This window comes from Falco peregrinus, chromosome 2, assembly GCF_023634155.1.
Source record: "Falco peregrinus isolate bFalPer1 chromosome 2, bFalPer1.pri, whole genome shotgun sequence".
Lineage (NCBI taxonomy): Eukaryota > Metazoa > Chordata > Aves > Falconiformes > Falconidae > Falco > Falco peregrinus.
This window is the reverse complement of record NC_073722.1, coordinates 125,597,896-125,615,824: the sequence shown is the minus strand read 5'-3', so window position 1 is coordinate 125,615,824 and position 17,929 is coordinate 125,597,896. Positions and strand designations below refer to the sequence as shown.

General features: G+C 54.2%; 1 protein-coding gene across 1 annotated transcript in view; it reads left to right on the top strand.

The window, feature by feature from the left end:
- SLC39A11 (solute carrier family 39 member 11) overlaps positions 1 to 17,850 on the top strand; it is a 98,450-nt gene extending 80,600 nt beyond the window's left edge. The window contains exons 8-10 of the mRNA XM_055795633.1: positions 14,547 to 14,645; positions 15,776 to 15,934; positions 16,085 to 17,850. Coding sequence (XP_055651608.1) covers positions 14,547 to 14,645; positions 15,776 to 15,934; positions 16,085 to 16,163 — 337 coding nt within the window. The 3' untranslated portion in view covers positions 16,164 to 17,850. The remainder of the gene's footprint in view (positions 1 to 14,546; positions 14,646 to 15,775; positions 15,935 to 16,084) is intronic.
- Positions 17,851 to 17,929: the final 79 nt, after the last annotated feature.

The following is a 17,929-nucleotide window of genomic DNA, read 5'->3' as shown; positions in this document are numbered from 1 at the left end:
GCAGCGTGTTGGTTGCTGCCTCTGGTTTGAAGCAGAGGGAGTCGGCGGGGGCTTTGTTCATGGTGACGATGGCAGCTTTCCCTGCGTGCCTGGGCAGCTGTTTTCGGGGTTCACAGGGATGCCCTTTAGCAGCTGTAGCAGTCGGAGGGTGAGGGAACCCCTCGGCACTCAAGCAGAGATGTCTCCCTGCTGTGGGTGTCACCCCCTCAGCACCCTCTTTTCCTGGGCACAGCACTGCCAGGGCTGGGACCCTCCTGGGAAGGTGGACCTGCACCCGACAAGCTTTTCTCACCGAAAATCTGAGCTCCTCGGGGCAGGGGTGGATTGCTTCTCCCCTTCCGCACCACCCAAATCCCACCAAAGAGCTTGTTGCATGCTCTTCTGCAAGCTGCAGGTGATGTTTTGCCTACGGGCTGAGCCCTGCTCACCGTGGATGGAAGGAAGGGGAAAAGTGCATGGTTTTGTGGGTGTCATGTTTAACTTGGGCTTGCCCTTCCCCGGCACAGCTCAGCTTGCAAAGTGCTTTTGGTGCCGACAGACCATCACATCGTGGCACCGGAGCTCCCACCAGCATCCCACCTGCCCCAGCTATCTCCTGAATGAAAGCTGCTATTTAGGGCAGCTGGAGAGCGGGTGTGAGTGTGGAAGTGATGTAAACAGATATATTTTTTTATTCCCTGCGCCCCCCCGATGATGTTGGTGGTGTTTCCTCCACCGCAGCACAATGGTTCCCATTCATCAGCCCTTTTGCTGGGAATGCTGGCCTTGTTTTGATCTGTTGTGCCCACAGATTGTTTCCTGTCCAGCTTTGGTAAAACAGACAGAAAAGAGGCTTCGAGTTGACAGGCAGACTTTGACTATGGCTTGGAAAATATTATTTCATGGGACAGCCTGTGCCTCCCACGCTGTGTCTCTCAGGCTGGGGGGGGAAGAAAAAAAAAAAAAGCAAAAGCTTGATTAATGTACGGAGATTGAAACCAGGCAAAAATTTTATACTGTGTTTTCTTTGAATGAATGGAAATCATTGTGGTCTGAGAGACAGTAGAAGACCCACTGGGTTTTTCTCTCGTTCTCACACATGCAATCTCAGTCTCGCTTATGAATAGATCCACAGTGGAGCTAATAAAGAGGTTGCTGGGGTGGGATCAAATTGTGGGGTCAAATCCCGACCTCTTAATCAGATCAAGGCTGTGCACAGAAACACCTAATAGAAACCCCCACCTACGGATGGCGGATGAGGGGGGGCTGCACAGGGATTTCCACATTTCCCTGGGATCCCGGACAAATCCTGCTCCTGTCCAGGGTGCAGAACACAGCCCAGCACTGCTGCTGGTTACAAAACAAAACTGTTGGAAGATACTTGTTAAGCACCTTTTAGTTAGTCGCTCCTGAAGGTAGGTGTTTATTACTGAGAGTTACCGAGCAGGGTAGGTTTCTCGAGGGTTTGCTTTTGTGAATGGTGGAGATGGTTCCGTGGTGTGTTTTCACCATCACTGGTGCTTGGGAGGAGAAAGGAAGAAGGTGGTCTGGAAGGGTTTGGTGAGCCATGAAACAGGATTGTGGCTTCTTAGCTTCTGCTTTCCTCATCGTGGCTCATGAACCTCATCAGCACTGGCTGAAGAGATGGAGAGGAGGGTCCTGCCAGCGGCGACAGCGCCTTCCCAGGAGAAGCCTCAGGGGCAGATGTCCCAGCCACTGTGTGCAAACGTGCAGATTGGCTTTAAGAGAAGAAACGCACCATTTAGGCAGAAGAGGGTCTCGGTCCAGATGAAATGAGGCCGCATGGATGTTTGGAAAGCCCTCTTCACCATCAGTTGCCGGGAGAGCCGGGACTGCGGTTTGGCTGTGAGGAAACAGATGCTGCGCACTCGCCTTGCCGCAGCAGCATTGCTGGTGCGCGTGTGCTCCTCCTGCCAGAGCCTTGTGATTCTCTCCTTGCCCATCAGAAAACAGGTTTTATTGGGAACAGATATTACAGCTGCTCTTGGCCATCAGGAAAAGGAAGCGGGTGCCTGGGAAGCAAGGTGAGGTGGGCTCAGACCGCTTCCTCCCTTCCCCGAAGATGTGTGTAGGGCTGTGCAGTATGAGGCAGTGCCTCTGCCTGTGCTTACCCCTCCCAAGACCTTCCCCAGCATTTCTGTCGTCTTGGATGGAGTTCCCCCGTTCCTGTTTGAACTGTAGCAGATGCTGCAGGACTGCCTTGATGCGCTTGGTTTGCAGCAGAGGTGAGAGCTCACAGGGCAGCCCCTGGCACAAGGCTGGACGGAGAGGATGGCTGCGGAGTGGTGTAGCCTCCCTTCCCACTCCTTATCCTCGAGAAACAAACTTAAACCATGGACAGACAGAAGCCAGACTGACAGTGATGTCTTGGTTTCCTCCTGTATGCAAGAAAAATGATTGCTGTGTGAATAATGAAATCAGCGTGACACCAAACACAACAGCGTGTTCAGCCGCTCCCAAAGCAGCTCCAGAGCTACCGATGGCTCCTGTCACCTTGCGTGGCCAGGTCTGCGGGCCGGCCAAAAAAAAATGTCATGGGAAAGCTGTGTGGCCTGCAGTGTTTTTATTGAGCTGCCTTCAAAGCTACAAGATGTTTTCCTCACCACAAAAACATTTGTTCTCCTGCAGTGCCTGGATAGTCTGTCCTCCTGCAGACAGACCTGCTTCCCATTTTGGTGCAGTGCTGGGGAGTTAAATCTGGGGTCTTACAGTGCTTTGCTGCTCAGTCCTTTAGGTGGAGAGAGGCAGGCAGGGAGCAGAGACCTTGTTTTCCGTTCTTTGGATGGGGAGCAGAGCACAAACATTTTGCTGGTCCTCAGAAAACATGGTCGCTTGGCTTGGTCACAGCAACCTGGGTTGCTAGAGACTGGGTTCAGGGTGAATTTAAATTTGGGGGAGAGACTTCCCTGATGCAACCCAGGTCTGTGGACACCAGCAAGGACCCCTGCCTGCTTGCAGTGCCTCAGGTCCCCTGGGTGATGTGGCGGTGGTGGGAAGACCCTTGTGTCCCGCCATTGAGCAGATGCCGGGGGAGCCGTGCTGAGCCCCCCTGGCAAAGGGAACCCGTTTGAAATCAGCAGCTGCTGTCAGGCAAGGTTCCAGCCGGGAGAGCAGCTCCTCGGTAGCTCTTGGCAGCAAACCGTCCCTGAATGGTTTACCTTGGCTCCGCGAGGCTGGTCCTGCCTCCTGCCAGGCTGGGGAGGTCAGCGTGGCTCCGTTCCCCCTGTCCCCGTGCACCGCTGCAGGGGGGATGCTTTTTGGAGGATGCTTTTTTCGCTTTTTGAGTCTTGCAAATGGGCACTTGGCTGCCCGGGGGTGGTTTCCCATTGCGTGGCTGCGTCTAGGGCAGCTGCTCTTTCCACAGCAGCTGGCTGGCAGAGGTCACTCTCGGCTGGTGATGCTGCTGCGGAGCACGTGGAGATGCCGAAGGAGGAATTGCAGAGCAGAGCTGCACAACGGCTGCTGAGTCCCACAGAGGTGCTGGGCAGGGGGTGAGGGAGCTGGGGAGAATCTTCCAGAAGCAGCCAAACTGCAGGAGGTGGAAAGCAGCTAGAGGAAACAGGTGCTCTGTGCTTTCCTGAAATTCACAAACCAAAATTCAAGGCGCTCAGTCAGTGCCTCAGCAGGGGAAACCTGCCCGAAGTGGTGCAGCCCATGGCAGAGCCAGGCTGAGCAGAATCCCTTGGGCTCGTTGGCTTGTGTCTGTGTGCCGGAGGCTCCTTCACCACTTGGGTGATGGCAGGTTCAGTGGCAATGCTCGTTCTTCTTCGCTTGCCCACCCTGTGTCTGAGATGGGGGGGTTGAAAGCCCGTGGGAGCCCAGCCTGCGCTGGGCCCCAGCTCCTGGGGCTGGATGGGTGCTGAGCCTTTATTTATTGCCCTGGCTTGGAGGAGGAGAAGACCTCCCAAGTCAGCAGGGAGGTCTCCAAAGCCTGGCTGGGAGCCGGGCTGCTGGCTGCGAATCCTTCGCTGGCTGTTCGCGTTTACATCACCATTTGTATAAATAGGCTCCCCTCCTCTTCTCTCTCACTCCTCCTTATCCCTCACTCAAGTGTCTAGACCAAGGAGGGTTTTTGGTTGATTTGTAATACTTAGGAGAGATCGCTGGCCTTCCAAACAACATCTGGCTCTGTGGAAAGTCTGTGTAATAGTTGCTTGCTTTCTGTGGTGGTCACTGCGCCTGCAGATACAGCCTGAAGGACAGGGAATGCCAGGAGCAGCTCCCACATGGAGCTCTTGGGCTTCTCACCTCCCTTGGGGGGCTTCGCAGGGAGCTGCCCAACGCTTTCCCCGGCTGTGCCGACGGAGTGGGTGCTGGCTGAGCTACGGCTGGGTGCTGCAAGGGCCCGGCAGCCTGCAATGGTCCTGCAAGAGGAGGCGGCTTTGGTTCTGTGTTTGCAAGCACCCGTAAGCAGGAGGTGCTGAGTGTGCTGTGATGCATGGGTTTCACTGCAGCCCTGTTGGGTGTCTGTGTTATCCTTTGGTGTTTTACAGGAGAGCGGCTGGGGAGGCTGCCCAGAGCAGGGGGGGGACCATGGAGCGGTCCTGGGGTCTCCGTGGCAGCCTGGGCTGTGTGTGATGCTCTGGCTGGAGGACAGACAGCCAGGCAGTCACAGCGGGCGCTGCAGAGGATGGGTTAGTCAGGAGGAGGTGAGCTGGTACCTGCCTTTCAACCTGGTCCCCACTTCCACGGGATGAAGCAGCGGGTGCCGTTCCCTCCCTGGACCCAAAAGCCAAAACCTGACAATCAGTGTTCTCTGGGACCTTCCTGCAAAGGCCTCTTCTGCCCAGCTTTGATCTGCAAAGTGCACCTGTTCAGTTCCTGTTCACCTTAAAATAAAATAAAGAGAGCAAAAAAAAAAAAAAGAGAAAGAAAAATCCATTATCCCTGTGTATCTTATCAAGGTAATGCCAAACCAAGCTCACTTTGAACACCAGGTTCATCTTTGCAGCCCCAGTGGCCTATTCCTCTCTTTAGCAGCCTGGTTTAAAAATAAACCCTCCAAGGAGGGGAAGCAATTTGAATGAAGACATTGTTACTGTACACGATGCGATAATAGGGCCTTTTATAGCTACAGCTGTTACTAAATTGTTTAGTTCCAGGTTTTCAGGCTGCATAAAGGAGCCGCTCTGGTGCTTTCACACTCTCCCCCAGCATGCTTTAACAGCGATGCTGCAGGAGAAGGAAGAGGAGAAACCATTTCAGTTCTTTTAATTTTGCTCTTAGCTAATGATCCCCATCAGGATGCAAAAATGTGGGCACATGGGAGTCCTTGGTGAGCCCCTCAATGCAGCCCTGCCGCGGCAGCGAGCTCTGCTTGTGTGGCCAGTGAGCTGCCCACGGCGGGTGGGACAAGGGGGATGCTGAGCTCCATCACAGCCTCACTGCAGGCGCCTGAGAGAGGATGCATGAAATACATGCATATATATTTACCTGTATGTATAGCTGAGTTTTGATTCCCTTCAGGTTCTTTTCACCCTTTAGCAGGGAGGAAGAATAGTGTCTTTATTAACCACGCTCATCCTCCTTCCTCTGCCTTGCTCGAGGCTTTTGTTTTCTATCAGCGTTGGGGGCGTGTGCCGGTGGCTGCCTGGATCTAGAGGGCAAGGTGAAAAAATACCCTAAAAAATACCCATAAAAATAAACCATTCCCCCGTGCCAGCGTGTTATTTGCACTGAGATTTCCGTGGCATGTAAAATAATTTTCTGTGTGAAATGTGCTTACAATTTGAAGATTGATACAAAAAGGAGAGGGCTGGCATTTTTGCATGAAGCTATAAACATTAATTGGCAGGTATTATTAGGAATTTTTATAGGTGGGTCATAATCCCAGCCCTGCTTTTAGACCACCCAGCTTCTGTGTGTGTTTAATTTTTTAGAAAATATTTTAATAACCTTCACAACGTTCCGTATCTCCCTCCAGCTCTATCCCTACACGAGATCAATGCAGCCGCGTCATTAAATCCTGCTTTATTTATGGGCGTGCCTATATGAATATGTAAAATTTAAATTATCTGGAGCCTGACACTGTTTAAAATAGAGTTAACAAGGGCTTACGTGAGGGTCGTCTTAAGGTATTTAAAAATAGGTGCTTCTGGTTTGTAGGTCTTAACTGAAGCCTCCTGGTGACGGTTGGAGCTGGAAGGTGCTGCCTGCAGCTCCTCGGTGCCTGCTGGGTGAGGCTGCTCTGGGTTTCTGCTGGAAAACAGAGAAATTTCTGGCCAAGACATCACCTCTGGGAGCCGGCTCTGATGAGGTGCAAGCTCTCGCCATCCCTGCAAACTTTTCATTTTGTGGTCGTTGCCATTCTGCTTGTAACCATTGGGTGGGATTTCCAGGGTGCCTGGGGGCTGGGTGTCTGCAGGGCTTGGGGTGGCCCCTAGTGATGCAAAGACGCTTCTGAAAAAGGAAAGATGCTGTGAATAGTGGCAATGGCAGGGGTCCTGCCGCTCTACATGCTGCTTTTTAGTGCTGCTTTCCTATCCTTATTTTATGCATGGGGAGACTGAGGCAGCTCCTGCTGCAGGGGCAGAGGGGCACCTCTCATGGGGCTGACTGTCTGCAGCCAGAGCTTTGTGCCCCCTCGGACCAGGTCCCCACTCCCCGCCTGGCTGGGCAGAGCTGCCGGGAGCCCCTGCGGGTGTGGGTGATGTCACTGGCGTCGGACCTGGGAATATCTGGGTCTCCTGCTGGTCCCTTTCCTCGGGCATGAAATTAACCACAGTAAATATGACCGGGGAGCAATGCTGAGAGTGGGAAGTGACGACTTAATGCATTTATAAGTACCTGTTAATTTTTTAGCTAGGTAGACCGTAACTGTGCAAATAGGAATTTGGCCGTGCGATGGATCCTGCGTCTCATTATGTCCCGTGGGAGCAAGCAGCAGGACAAGGGTAATTCCTCCCAGCTTGCACCTCCTGCCAGGGCTCGGTCACGTCTCCTCCTGGTTTTGCAGGTACCAGCCTCTGTGAGCTGCAGGCAGGCTCGGCTCGGCCGCCGCTGGCCAGATCCTGCACTCGCAGGTTGCGTTCAGGCTCTTATCAGCAGGAGAAAGTGCTGAGGCTCCCCAAGCTTTTCCTGCTGCACAGCTGAGGTCAGAACACGGCGAAAGAGAGAAGAGAGCAGGAGTGCACGGAGCTCATGAAACATGTCTTTGTGCTTCCCGGATCAGGGGAGATGTGAACTTTTACCCTGTGCGTGAGTCTGACTCATAAATCAAACAGTTACATAAATAACCAGGCAGATAAGAATAAAGATTTTAAAACCTCAGAGGAATAAATAGTCTGTAGACAATGGGAGCCCTCGGTGTGATCCGGCGGCAGATACGCGCCTGCCGTACCAGAACAATGACGGCCGGCCAGCCGCGGTTGCTATCACTTATCGCCCGCCCCGGCTGACGTCGAGGTTTTGAACTTGCTTTTGCCGGCAGCTGCTGGCATTGGGGAATGGCTGGAGGCGGGTGTCGGGGCTTGTCTGCTTTTGGCTGAGCCCCCCTGGTTTCTCTGAGGTGGGGGGGAGGTGCCCCAGCCCCATGGGGTATCTGAGCCCGGGCTGGCAGCGCCTGGTACCCGGTGTGACAGCCCTCGCTCGCGCTGTGCCGCACCTTGTGGGGTGTTGTCACACCCTGAGCCAGCTGCCCCCAGGACTTGCCTTTCACATGCCAGTCCCCAGTTTCCTCGGCCAAACGACAACAACTTGGTGGTCCATGTGGGGAGAGTTTGGGGGGGCAGTCCTCCTGGGGGGGTGCCGGAGGATGCAGCAACTGCGAGATGCCGAGGGGAGCTGAGCTTTGTGTTTGATGCTGGTTGGATTGGGATTTGGGAGGGGAGGTAGGACGGGGCCTCGGCACTTGTGCAAGTCTGGCCGTGTGCCGTGGGCAGGACACAGGGCGCACCGACACACGGCAGGTTGGGGAAAGGAAAGAAAAACAAAAGAGTCCTGCGTGTTTTAGCAAAGTGATGTAACTTGAAGATGGAGCCGGCTCAGGCACGTGAACATGTTTGGATGCTTCATGCACAGACTCATCCCCATCACCTCGGGGTGCAGGATGTGGCTGGCCAGGTGGCACAGGGGCTTCCCCATCCTGCCAGCCCGAGCCCTGCCTGAGCTGAGGTTTGCCAGAGAGGGGAGGTGGGTGGCAGCCCCGTCCTGGGCTGGCCTGGCACCGGTGGGGATTTATATTGGGAAAACTGGAAAATCTCTTGCTCTTCAGCTAAAGTTCACGTCCTGGCTGCTGTAGTCAGAGGCGAGAGCAGGTTTTATGACTTTGAACTTAGCTTACGTGCCTTTGGGATAAATTAAGGGTAAAATTTCCTAAAATTGTAAATGTTTACTGCATGCAGATCCAGGGTGGTGTGTATTTAAGGCTGGCGCTGGGCCAGCCGAGCAGATGTGGTACAGACCAGGCGGCACGCTGCTTAGAGCCCAGGCAGTTGGGTAGGGAGAGGGAGGCAAGGGGCAGGAGGAGGTATGGAAGTGGCTACTGAGAGGAGCAGTGCCGAAATGGCTGAGTACCGGTGGAGCAGGTGTTGTTTCCATTGTGGCTGCCACGCATGGCTCTAGCGCGGATCCAGCGTGCTTTTCCACTCCTGGCGCAGGCTGGCGGCGTGGCTGGTGCACAGCCTACGAAACCACTCCAGCCTGTGCCCCTTGCCTCTTGTGCTTTTGTTGTTCTCATTGGAGATAGGTGTCCGTGTGACTGTCCAGCCCATTCCTGCCTCCTGATCTCTGCAGCTCTTCTCTGGGTTTGTGCCCCAAATTCCTTCCTGCCACTTGTCCTCTTCCCTTTGTTTCCTTTCAGATGTGCTGACTTTCTTTGGTGCCATTTGGAAAGCACCTTGCTCATGGCACGGTTTGGGAGGAGGCTCTGCTGTTGACTTCCAGATGAAAACAGGGTGCCTATTTTTGTCAGATTCCATTCAGATATAATTTCCAGTCTGTCTGTACGTCTGTGTAACTGGGCAATCATGCAGTGGCTACCAGCCTGCTTGTTTCTTTGCCACTGTGGAGGGGTCCTGAGGGCTTTCAGGCTCAAGGCATCGTGTGATGGGCAGCACATGCTGCATCCCCTGCCTGAGATGGGGATACGTGCCGCATCCCCTGCCCGAGATGGGGGTACGTGCCCCATCCCCTGCCCGGGATGGGGGTACGTGCTGGATCCCCTGGCTGGGATGGGGGAACACGTTCCATGCATTTCTGCGTCCCCAGGGCTGGTAGCTGCACTCAAGAGGAGGAGGCATAGTAGATTTGTATCCACTTTTTCTTTTTTTATTTTTCATGGGTTTGAGCATTTGAGATGAAAGATAACTGTGTTATCAAAGGGTAAATCTGTGGGAGTAACATCCTCCTACCTGCTTTTGCAGATTTGACCTTTAAAATGCCAAGCACCTCAGGCAACGGAGTCACCAGGAGCCCCGTGTGCCCGTGGATGGCTCAGGGTGGGAGCACATCCCCGTGACATGGGGGCTGGCAGTCCGCTGTCCCCCCCGCCGCTCCCCGGCCGCCTCCAGGCGTGAGAGCCCCCCGTAGCGCCGGGGCAGAGCGTGCCGGCAGCGGAGTTGAGCAGGTAGGGCAGGTAGGGGAAGCGCTCGGGGCCCGCGCTGGCCGCAGAGCTCCTTCCCACCTGCGAGCCCTGATCAAACACCTCGACGGGCGGCCCGAGTGGGAGCCATGATGTAATCTTGGGAACCCAAAACAATCGGCCCTTTCATGGCAAGACGATAACAATCAAAACAGTATGTAAGGGCCTGCCATGCAAGAATACACATGCACATTATACACTGGAGGGAATTGAAAGCCGTAGTGAAAAGGGGCTTGTTAAGAATATGTAGCCTGCTTTCATAATCAGTTTGTAAAAGAATAGGCCCTTGAAAACAAGGGTTTAGGCTTATAGAAGGCTTTCTGTGCCTTGACCTTGCAAATATGCAGAGATGCCAACTTTTTTTTGAAAGTGAACTTGAAGTCTCCCAGCATGGTGCCATAGCAGTTGGCAGGCGAGCTGGGGGTAGGAGGTCCAGCCTTGGTACGTTCCCGGGGGACATGGAGTCTTTCCCTCTTGCCACAAGGAGCTGGTCCTCAGTGGAGCTCCACCAGGATGCCACGGTTTTACCTTTCCTTCCTTAAAACTGCAACACTGGGCTCTGCTGCAGAAGATCAGCCAATGCAAGGGCAGAGCCATCCCGGCATTGCTGGGTCTCTGCAGAGCTCACGTGTAGATGGCACGTGTGCTAGTGGTATTTCTGTTCCCAGATTGAGAAGGTTGTGGAGGACATCGCTGTTGTCACGGCCATTTTACAGATGGGGAAGCTGAGGGAGAGAGCTGGGAAAGGTAACATGTCCAGTGCATGTTGGTTCCTTGATCCTCGATGCTTCCAATGGCACCTGAGTCCGTTGACTCAGAGAAACAAATTTTCTGTTTCTGCCCAAACGGAGAAGACACCCAAGTGACATTCTCATGTTGGGCAGGGCACTGAGACCAATGCACGTTTGTAGGTTGGGGATGAGCCACAGATTATCCTCGTCTGCAAAATGTCTTCTAGCTGCGTATGGGTGACCCATCAGGCCAGGTGGGATCTGCTTCTAACACCTCTCTATCACTTATTCCCCACCTGCCATCCCTTAGAGACCCTTAGGTCTCTGAACATTTCATCCTGATGATTCTCCCTCTGGCTACGTTGGCTCGTCTCCCCATTGTCGTCTCCTCTGTGCCCAGTCGCTCACCGTGGGCAGCGGTTCAGCTCCCCTGGGCCAGGCTGCTGCAGTCTGTGCATCTGTTTTACAATGTATTTCTTTGCAGTCAGGGGAAGCCTTCCAAGAATCCCCACCTATTTCCGTAATAAGGACGCCTTTGTTTTCCTCACGCACAATGCAGCTTTGATTCAGTTGCTTTCTCACCCGCTGTGTTGCTGCCAGCTCGACACAGGAGCTGCGGAGAAGGTGTGAGGTGTGCACAGCTCGGTGGTGAAGGGGGAGAGGAATGTCTCTTGGGATGGTTTTGTTTCACACTTGGGCCCTGGAAGTAAATCTTCTTTGCCATAGATCCTGGACTTCTCCCGAGACACTGTGCTGTGCAAACAGAGGTGGCCGCTGAGAGGCGAGTGGAGGTACCCTTCGTGCAGTGAACCAAGGCAAAGCAAATAGGAAGGCTTATGTGTTCCTGGCCTCCTTGTTGTCATGGCGTTATCCTCATCCTGGTGAGATTAGTGTCCCTGGGAAAGGCTCAAAAGGCCCCAAAGTCCAAGAAATATTTAAGCAGAGTTGTGATGGGAGGAAGCGTTGAAGGAATGAGTGGTCTTAGGGGTGGGGGAGTGTGGTCTGGGCAAGCAGAAGACCTTTGTGGGGATCTGGTGGGGCTGGAGGCCAGGAGATGACATGGGGACCTTCTGAGCCTGATGCTGAGCCCAGAAGGTCCTTTCTGCCTGTGGGTGTCCCAAGGCAGGAGTAAGAAACCCCACGTGCAGGAACGCCTGCAGCCAGGCAATGGGTCTCTGGTGGCCTGTGCCTCTTGCCGTGCTGCCGGCTGAGGCTTCGCATGCCTGCGCCCCATGCCTGCCCCGACTGCCAGCACCCACGTGGCGTGATGCCAACACCCGTGTTTCTGGGGAAAACAGGTTAAAATCTTGACCTGGAAGGGGGCACACAGTGCTGCCTACCTGCTGAGGGCTGGGGACACGAGTGGCCTGGCCCCAGTGGGTTCCATGTTGGTGTGGAGCACACCGTGACCCACTGCACACACATGTTTCTCGCCGTGGTGTGTGCATGCCGTGGCGCGTGGCACGCTGCGTGCCGTTGCATGTTGCTGGCCGTGGCGTGTGTGTGCCATGGCACATGGCACGTTGCTCGTTGCAGCCCGTTGCTTGCTGTGCTTGCTGAGCCGGCTGCAGCCCCATCCCCAGCACGTGCCAAACCCGCTGGGCATCTTGTGCTGCTGGGGAGGTGGCCCAAGCTGTACGGCTGGGGCTGGTTTTTGCTTTTGGGGAGCCCGGATGGGTTTTGCTAGAGGTGTGTGCTGGAGAGAGAGGGGAGCAGGGGCAAACCCGCCCACCTGGGCTTCTCTGGCTGGATCTTTCCCTGGGGTACGTTCCCCTTCCTCCTGCCCCTCGGGGCTTTCTCTCCCCCGGGGCTGCTGCAGGGCAAGGGGTCAGCGTGGGCTTCCCTCCTCCCGGCGGGACCGGGGGCGAGGGGGGGGGCTCACCACCCTTCCCGTACAGACCCCTCCATTCACACCTCCCTCTCCCACCCCATTAATTTGTTGTGGTCGGGGCCAGTAATAGCTGCTTTGTGCGAAGGCTAGGGAAGGAGCAAAAAAAAACAACCCAGCACACAGACAGCAGCTCCAGTGTTTTCTAAAAGGGATGTTTTTCCCCCTCCGTTCTCTCTCTTTCCCTTGAATAATGTTTTTGATTGTAAGAGCCTGTCCTGGTTAGGGAAACCCACAGCCTCTCCCCCTTCCCCTCCCCTCTTCTGTAAACCCTGGTAGAAGTTTAAACAACCCAGAGAGATTTTTCTCACCAGTCTTATTTTACTAATAGGAAACAAGTGTTTAAAGCAGCAAAGGGAGCTTTCAGCTGCTGGCAAAGGAATAACTGACCTTGCGGGGAGGCGCTGGGGTCCCGTTTGGAGCTGTGGGCTGGGGCAGGTCGCAGCCCAGCACCTCCCTGCTGGAGCTTTGAGCCCCCCGGGACGGTCACACTCTTGGTGTCCCCCCAGGGACAGGCTGCGGCTGCCTCCGCTGACACACACCAGTGAAGCCACAATGGGAGAAATGCTCCAAGTGTGGAACAAGTTCCCGTCCGCTCTCACGGAGCTGCTCAACCTAAGGAGCCCACGCCGTAAAGAAACGAGCCCCATTTGGTTTGGTGCCTGCAATATTTTTGTATCTTGGGTGAAGGAGAAAACTCCCTATCCCAATTTCTTGATTTTCACCAAAAATCAAAACCAAGGGGAAGGACCGTTCCCAAGGCTGGAGCAAATACCAGCTGAGGATGGGTGACGGTGGGGGTGGGGGGTGCCGAGAGCACCCCCTGCTCAATGAGGTGCTGGTGCACGGAGCTGAGGTGCAGAAGAACTGACAAGCCCTCCCACTGGAAATCCAGCTTTCGTGACCGCCAGCTGTTCACAGAGCTATTCCCGGTCTGGATCAGCTCTGGGTGATGTGCTGGTCCCACCATGGGGTTGCTGATGGGAGAGGCTTGGGCAGGAGAGCAGCGGGTGGGTGCTCTGAAGGTGGGTGCTGAAACAGGGTTTAAGTATCAACGGGGAGAGGTCAAGCAAGGAGAAACCTCACCTCGTTCTCTGCACTTGGCTGTCTCTTCGAACCTCTTCTGGCTGTCCTTCAGCTGTCAACTCTTAAGAGCTGTGTTGTCTCCTGCTGGGGACGTGAGACTTTACTTGGAGCGGTTCAAGTTCACCGTGTCTGCCTGCCTAACCCCCTTTATCAGGCTTTTTCTCTCTTGTGCCTGGAGAATCGGTCCTGGCAGCAGCCTGCCTCCTCCTGTGTTGCTTTGGTGATGGACAGACTGGCTCTCCCCTCCGGCTGGTTTTGGCTCTGGAAGTCCAAGTGCTGCCTTTCCATGGGATGCAAGAGGGGAGAAAAAAGAGAGAAAGCAAGCAAAATCCTGTGGCTAAAACGTGCTACTCTTCTGACGAGCCTCAGGGCTGTAAGGCAGTGGTTAAGTATGGTGCCAGTGGGAGCTGGGGCAGGTTACAGGAGAGGGACCAGCTCCCCCCAGGGCTGGGGCTGTGTTGGGGTCCCTCTGGCAAACCGCCCCCCCCAGCAGGGGGGAAGCTGTGATCCCAGGAGTGCTCCAGGCATGATGCTCAGAGGGCTGGAGCACGTCTCCTGTGCAGACAGGCTGAGAGAGCTGGGGTTGTTCAGCCTGGAGAAGAGAAGGCTCTGGGGACACCTTAGAGCGCTTTCCAGGGAGCTGACAAGACGCTGGAGAGGGACTTTTTACAAGGGCCTGTAGTGACAGGACAAGGGGGAATGGCTTTAAACTGAAAGAGGGAGATTTGGATTAGATATAAGGAAGAAATTATTTATGGTGAGGGCGGCAGGACACTGGCACAGGCTGCCCAGAGCATCCCTGGCAGTGTCCAAGGCCAGGCTGGATGGGGCTTGGAGCAACCTGGGCTGGTGGCAGAGGGCTGGAATTAGGTGATCTTTAAGGTCCCTTCCAACCCAAACCCTTCTGTGATTCTATGAAATGCCAAGGCCCGGGGATGCTGCAGCTCCCGGGAAGCTTGGATTGGAAACGCCTCGTGGGGCCTCCCTGGATAAGCTTCTTCTCTGTCTGGTCTCTGTTGCTCCCAGGGCTGGTGCTGATGCTGGTGAAATGCTGTGGAGCTCTTTGAAGATGAAATTTGCTGTGTTCATGTTAAATATTAACATGCCTAGCCCCAGGGCTAGGTGCACTTCCATTCAAATGGCATACTTTAATAACGCCTTTTTTTTTTTTTTTTTCTTCTTAGCTCCCAGCAGCCTACCCCAGGCTGTACTTTCCACTAATATATATATATATATATTTATGCTTTTTTTGTGTGGGTAGGAACTTGGCCATTGGGATTGGGATTCAGAATTTCCCGGAGGGCCTGGCTGTCAGCTTGCCTTTACGCGGTGCGGGATTTTCAACATGGAAAGCGTTCTGGTAAGCTGAGCTCCTCTTCACCCATGGACATGAGAGCCCTCTGCCAGCAGCTCCCGATGAGCGGGTGCCTATAGATCTCATCCCTGTATATGTTTGCATCTCTCTGTCATTGAGCTGCCCTTGGGCTGGGCTTACTCCAAACCTGCCTGGTCCCCTCCTACATCACAGAGAGCTGCTGCCGGGCGCGCTGCTGGTTTCCAGCTTTGCGGAAGGGTGGTGAGCACTGCCCTCTCCCTCCGCAGTGCCTGAGCTCAGGTCCGAGCCTCCGGCTCCCAGGGGATGGATGTATGGGTGACCCTGGCAGGTCACCCCATCCTGCCTCAGCTGCCTGTCGAGTGCCTGTGGGGAGCTCCCAGATCCTGCACTAAACAGGTTTTTGTTTGGTGGGATTTTTTTTCTTCTTCATTTTTCTTTTATTGTGTTTTTCCTCTTACTTCACTCCAAGCTGGATTTCAAACCCACTTTTTCTTTTTTCTTTTCCCTAAGGTGAAAAAGCCAAGGGCATGAACCCTGCGAGCGCAGGGCTGCGTTCCTGCCCGTGCACGTGTGCTCAGCCGGGTGATGGATTGGGAGGGCAGGGGGGCGGCTTGGAAACTGCTCCCGCCAAAGCTTTGTTTTCTTTTCCTCCCACCCACCTCCAATGCAGTAAGCGCAGCTGGTGCTGGGACTTGCACCAGGATTGCTGCTGCCGGGAAGGGAGTTCCCATGGTCCGGAGAGTTAAAACAGTCCTAGAGGGAAAGACAACGAGGGGGAAGAGCACAGTTTCATCCTGGTTGAGGCTGTGGCCAGATGGCCTCTTTGGGATTGAGCTATGCTGTTGGAAATGTTTCCTCTCTGACCCATCCCTGCTTGCAAGCTGGATCCCCAAGTCCTGCAGGGCTCCTGGGGGAAGGAATCAGATCGTGCCTTAATTCCCTTCCTGGAAAAAGCAGCTGGGTTAGGGCAAAACACCTTCATTGCCCGTTTAAAATAACCTGGGTGACTTGGCAGGGTGGCCAACCTGCTCCTGGCCACTGTGGCACTGGGGAAAACAGTGGGGCCGGGGAGTGCAGAGCCCGTCAGCTCCGCGGGAAGGCTGTGCCACCCATGTGCCAGGTCTGCGGTGGCTTTTAGTCTCGGTCTTTTGCAGGTACGGGCAGCTGAGCGGCATGGTGGAGCCCTTAGCTGGCATCTTTGGTGCCTTCGCCGTGGTGGTGGCGGAGCCTCTACTCCCCTACGCCTTGGGCTTTGCTGCCGGAGCGATGGTCTACGTGGTGATGGACGATATCATCCCCGAGGCGCAGACCAGGTGAGGCCCCTCGGTGACAACCACGGAAGGCAGATAGACACGGGGGAACTGGAAGATCCCTTCCCTTGCCTGGATGAGATACAAAGCAGCGTTTCCCCCATCCGAAAAGCCAGTCCCAGGAGCTGACACCCTCCCCTTTTCTCCCTGCAGTGGCAACGGGAAGCTGGCGTCCTGGACTTCGATATTAGGATTTGTGGTGATGATGTCCCTGGACGTTGGGCTGGGGTAGGGAAGCGTGCCGTTCCCCAGGAGAAGACTTCAGAGCCATTTGTGCAGCGGTGTTTGGAACTGGACACACGTTATCCTCTAGACTTTTTTTGTATATATATTTTTTTGGATCTGGTTCGGTGTTGATTTCCTATAATTTTATATCTCTTCCTCCCTTCCAATGTCATGTTGATGGTTTTCAAAGCACAAATACGGGTGGTTCCGTGCAGGTCCTGGTTTCCTTTCACCACCAGATTTTCTTTTCCTCCCAGGAGGGTCGCTGGACCCCACATTGGCCAGGCTGCAGGTCACCCTGTCCTTTCCCTGCCACGCTGGGCTGGTTTCTGAGTTAGGTCGCTCTGGGTTTTGGTCATCTTTGTTCTGTAGAAGATTAGAAATTTGATGTCGCGTGTTTAAGCTGGTCTGTGGTTAAGTACCAAGGCATTTGAATGGAGTAAACTCCTCACAGAGCCTCAACTTGGCACTGTCCTGGAAGGGCAGGTGGAAGGTGTTAGGGCCAAGATAACACGTACAGTCCTCTGTGGGATCGCAGGTCTCGTGTATCCCGCTGGGCCTTGGGAGTGTTTTAGGGTATTTGTTTTGATGGATGCAAACAGTCCAGGCAAATAAAAATGAATTGTCTTGGGATCTCTGTAAGAGGGAAATGTCATTTTTTCCTGAGTTTATCTCCTAGGTGGGGCATTGATCCACTGCACTGTGTCCAATATCCCAAGGCTTTCTCTGAAAAAAAAAACCAAAAAACAAACAAATGGGAAGGAAGAATTTTTGCGTTTTCTAGCATGTACTTTTTGAAAAGGCAAGATGTGGTCACCAGTGTTGTCGTTGATGTGCTGCCTGCGTGGTGCAGAGCGGGATGTGTTTCCACACGAGCCCGTGGCTGTGTCTGGCCTTGCTGAGCGATTGCTGGTTTACGGCTGCTGCTTCCAATGGTTCATAACTCCCCAGAAAACCAGCGCAGGGCTTTCCCAGCGGTGGCCCTGGTCGCGCTTCACCCCACAGAAGAGCTCAGAGCTGAGCCAGGACCTGAGCGTGCTGGGAGCCCTCATCTCACTGGGCAGCGTCAGGATGAAATAATTCATCAGGGTGAATTAATTATCGTACCTGAGGAGCCAGAAACGTGCACCGTGCGTACCTGCCTCTTCACCCTTTGCTTTTCAAGCATCTCTTGTTGAACGGCTGTTCCCAAGCAGGCAGGATTAGTCCCTTCCAGGCTGAGGAGCCAGCCTTGCCCGTCCCTCCCTGTGCCTGCTGCAGGCTCAAGCGAGGAGCAAAATGCTGAAGGTGGAAGGATGCTGTGAACCCCACCTCCCTCTTCGCTAGGGATGCTCGTGTCTGTGGTAAGAAGGGCTTCATGAGTCCCCTCAGCAGGAATAACTGGATTGCCTGGCTGCTGCCTGCATCTCGGTCCCTCCATGGCCATGCAGCTCTCGGGGGAGCGAGGCTGCGGGTGGGGGGGTCAGGGACCACCGTTCCATCCTGCTGGAGAAGCTGCAGGAAGGGCGGCCAAAGGGAACGGGCTTGAATAAGCTAAGCTAGAGCCATGCATTTCTGTTTGGTTCATTTATTTTATTTTTTTGGTTGGATTTCATTTGTACTTCGTGTGTCACTCTGGATGATACAAAACTACTGTTTGCCAATGGATTTGACCTTTTAACTGTGATTGTTTTCAAATAAATGGGAAATTCAGAGTTTGCTCTAATTTATTTTAATGTTGTAAAGCCATACTTTTGCTGCTTCTTCCTCCGTTCTGCTACGTTTCTTTTCTCC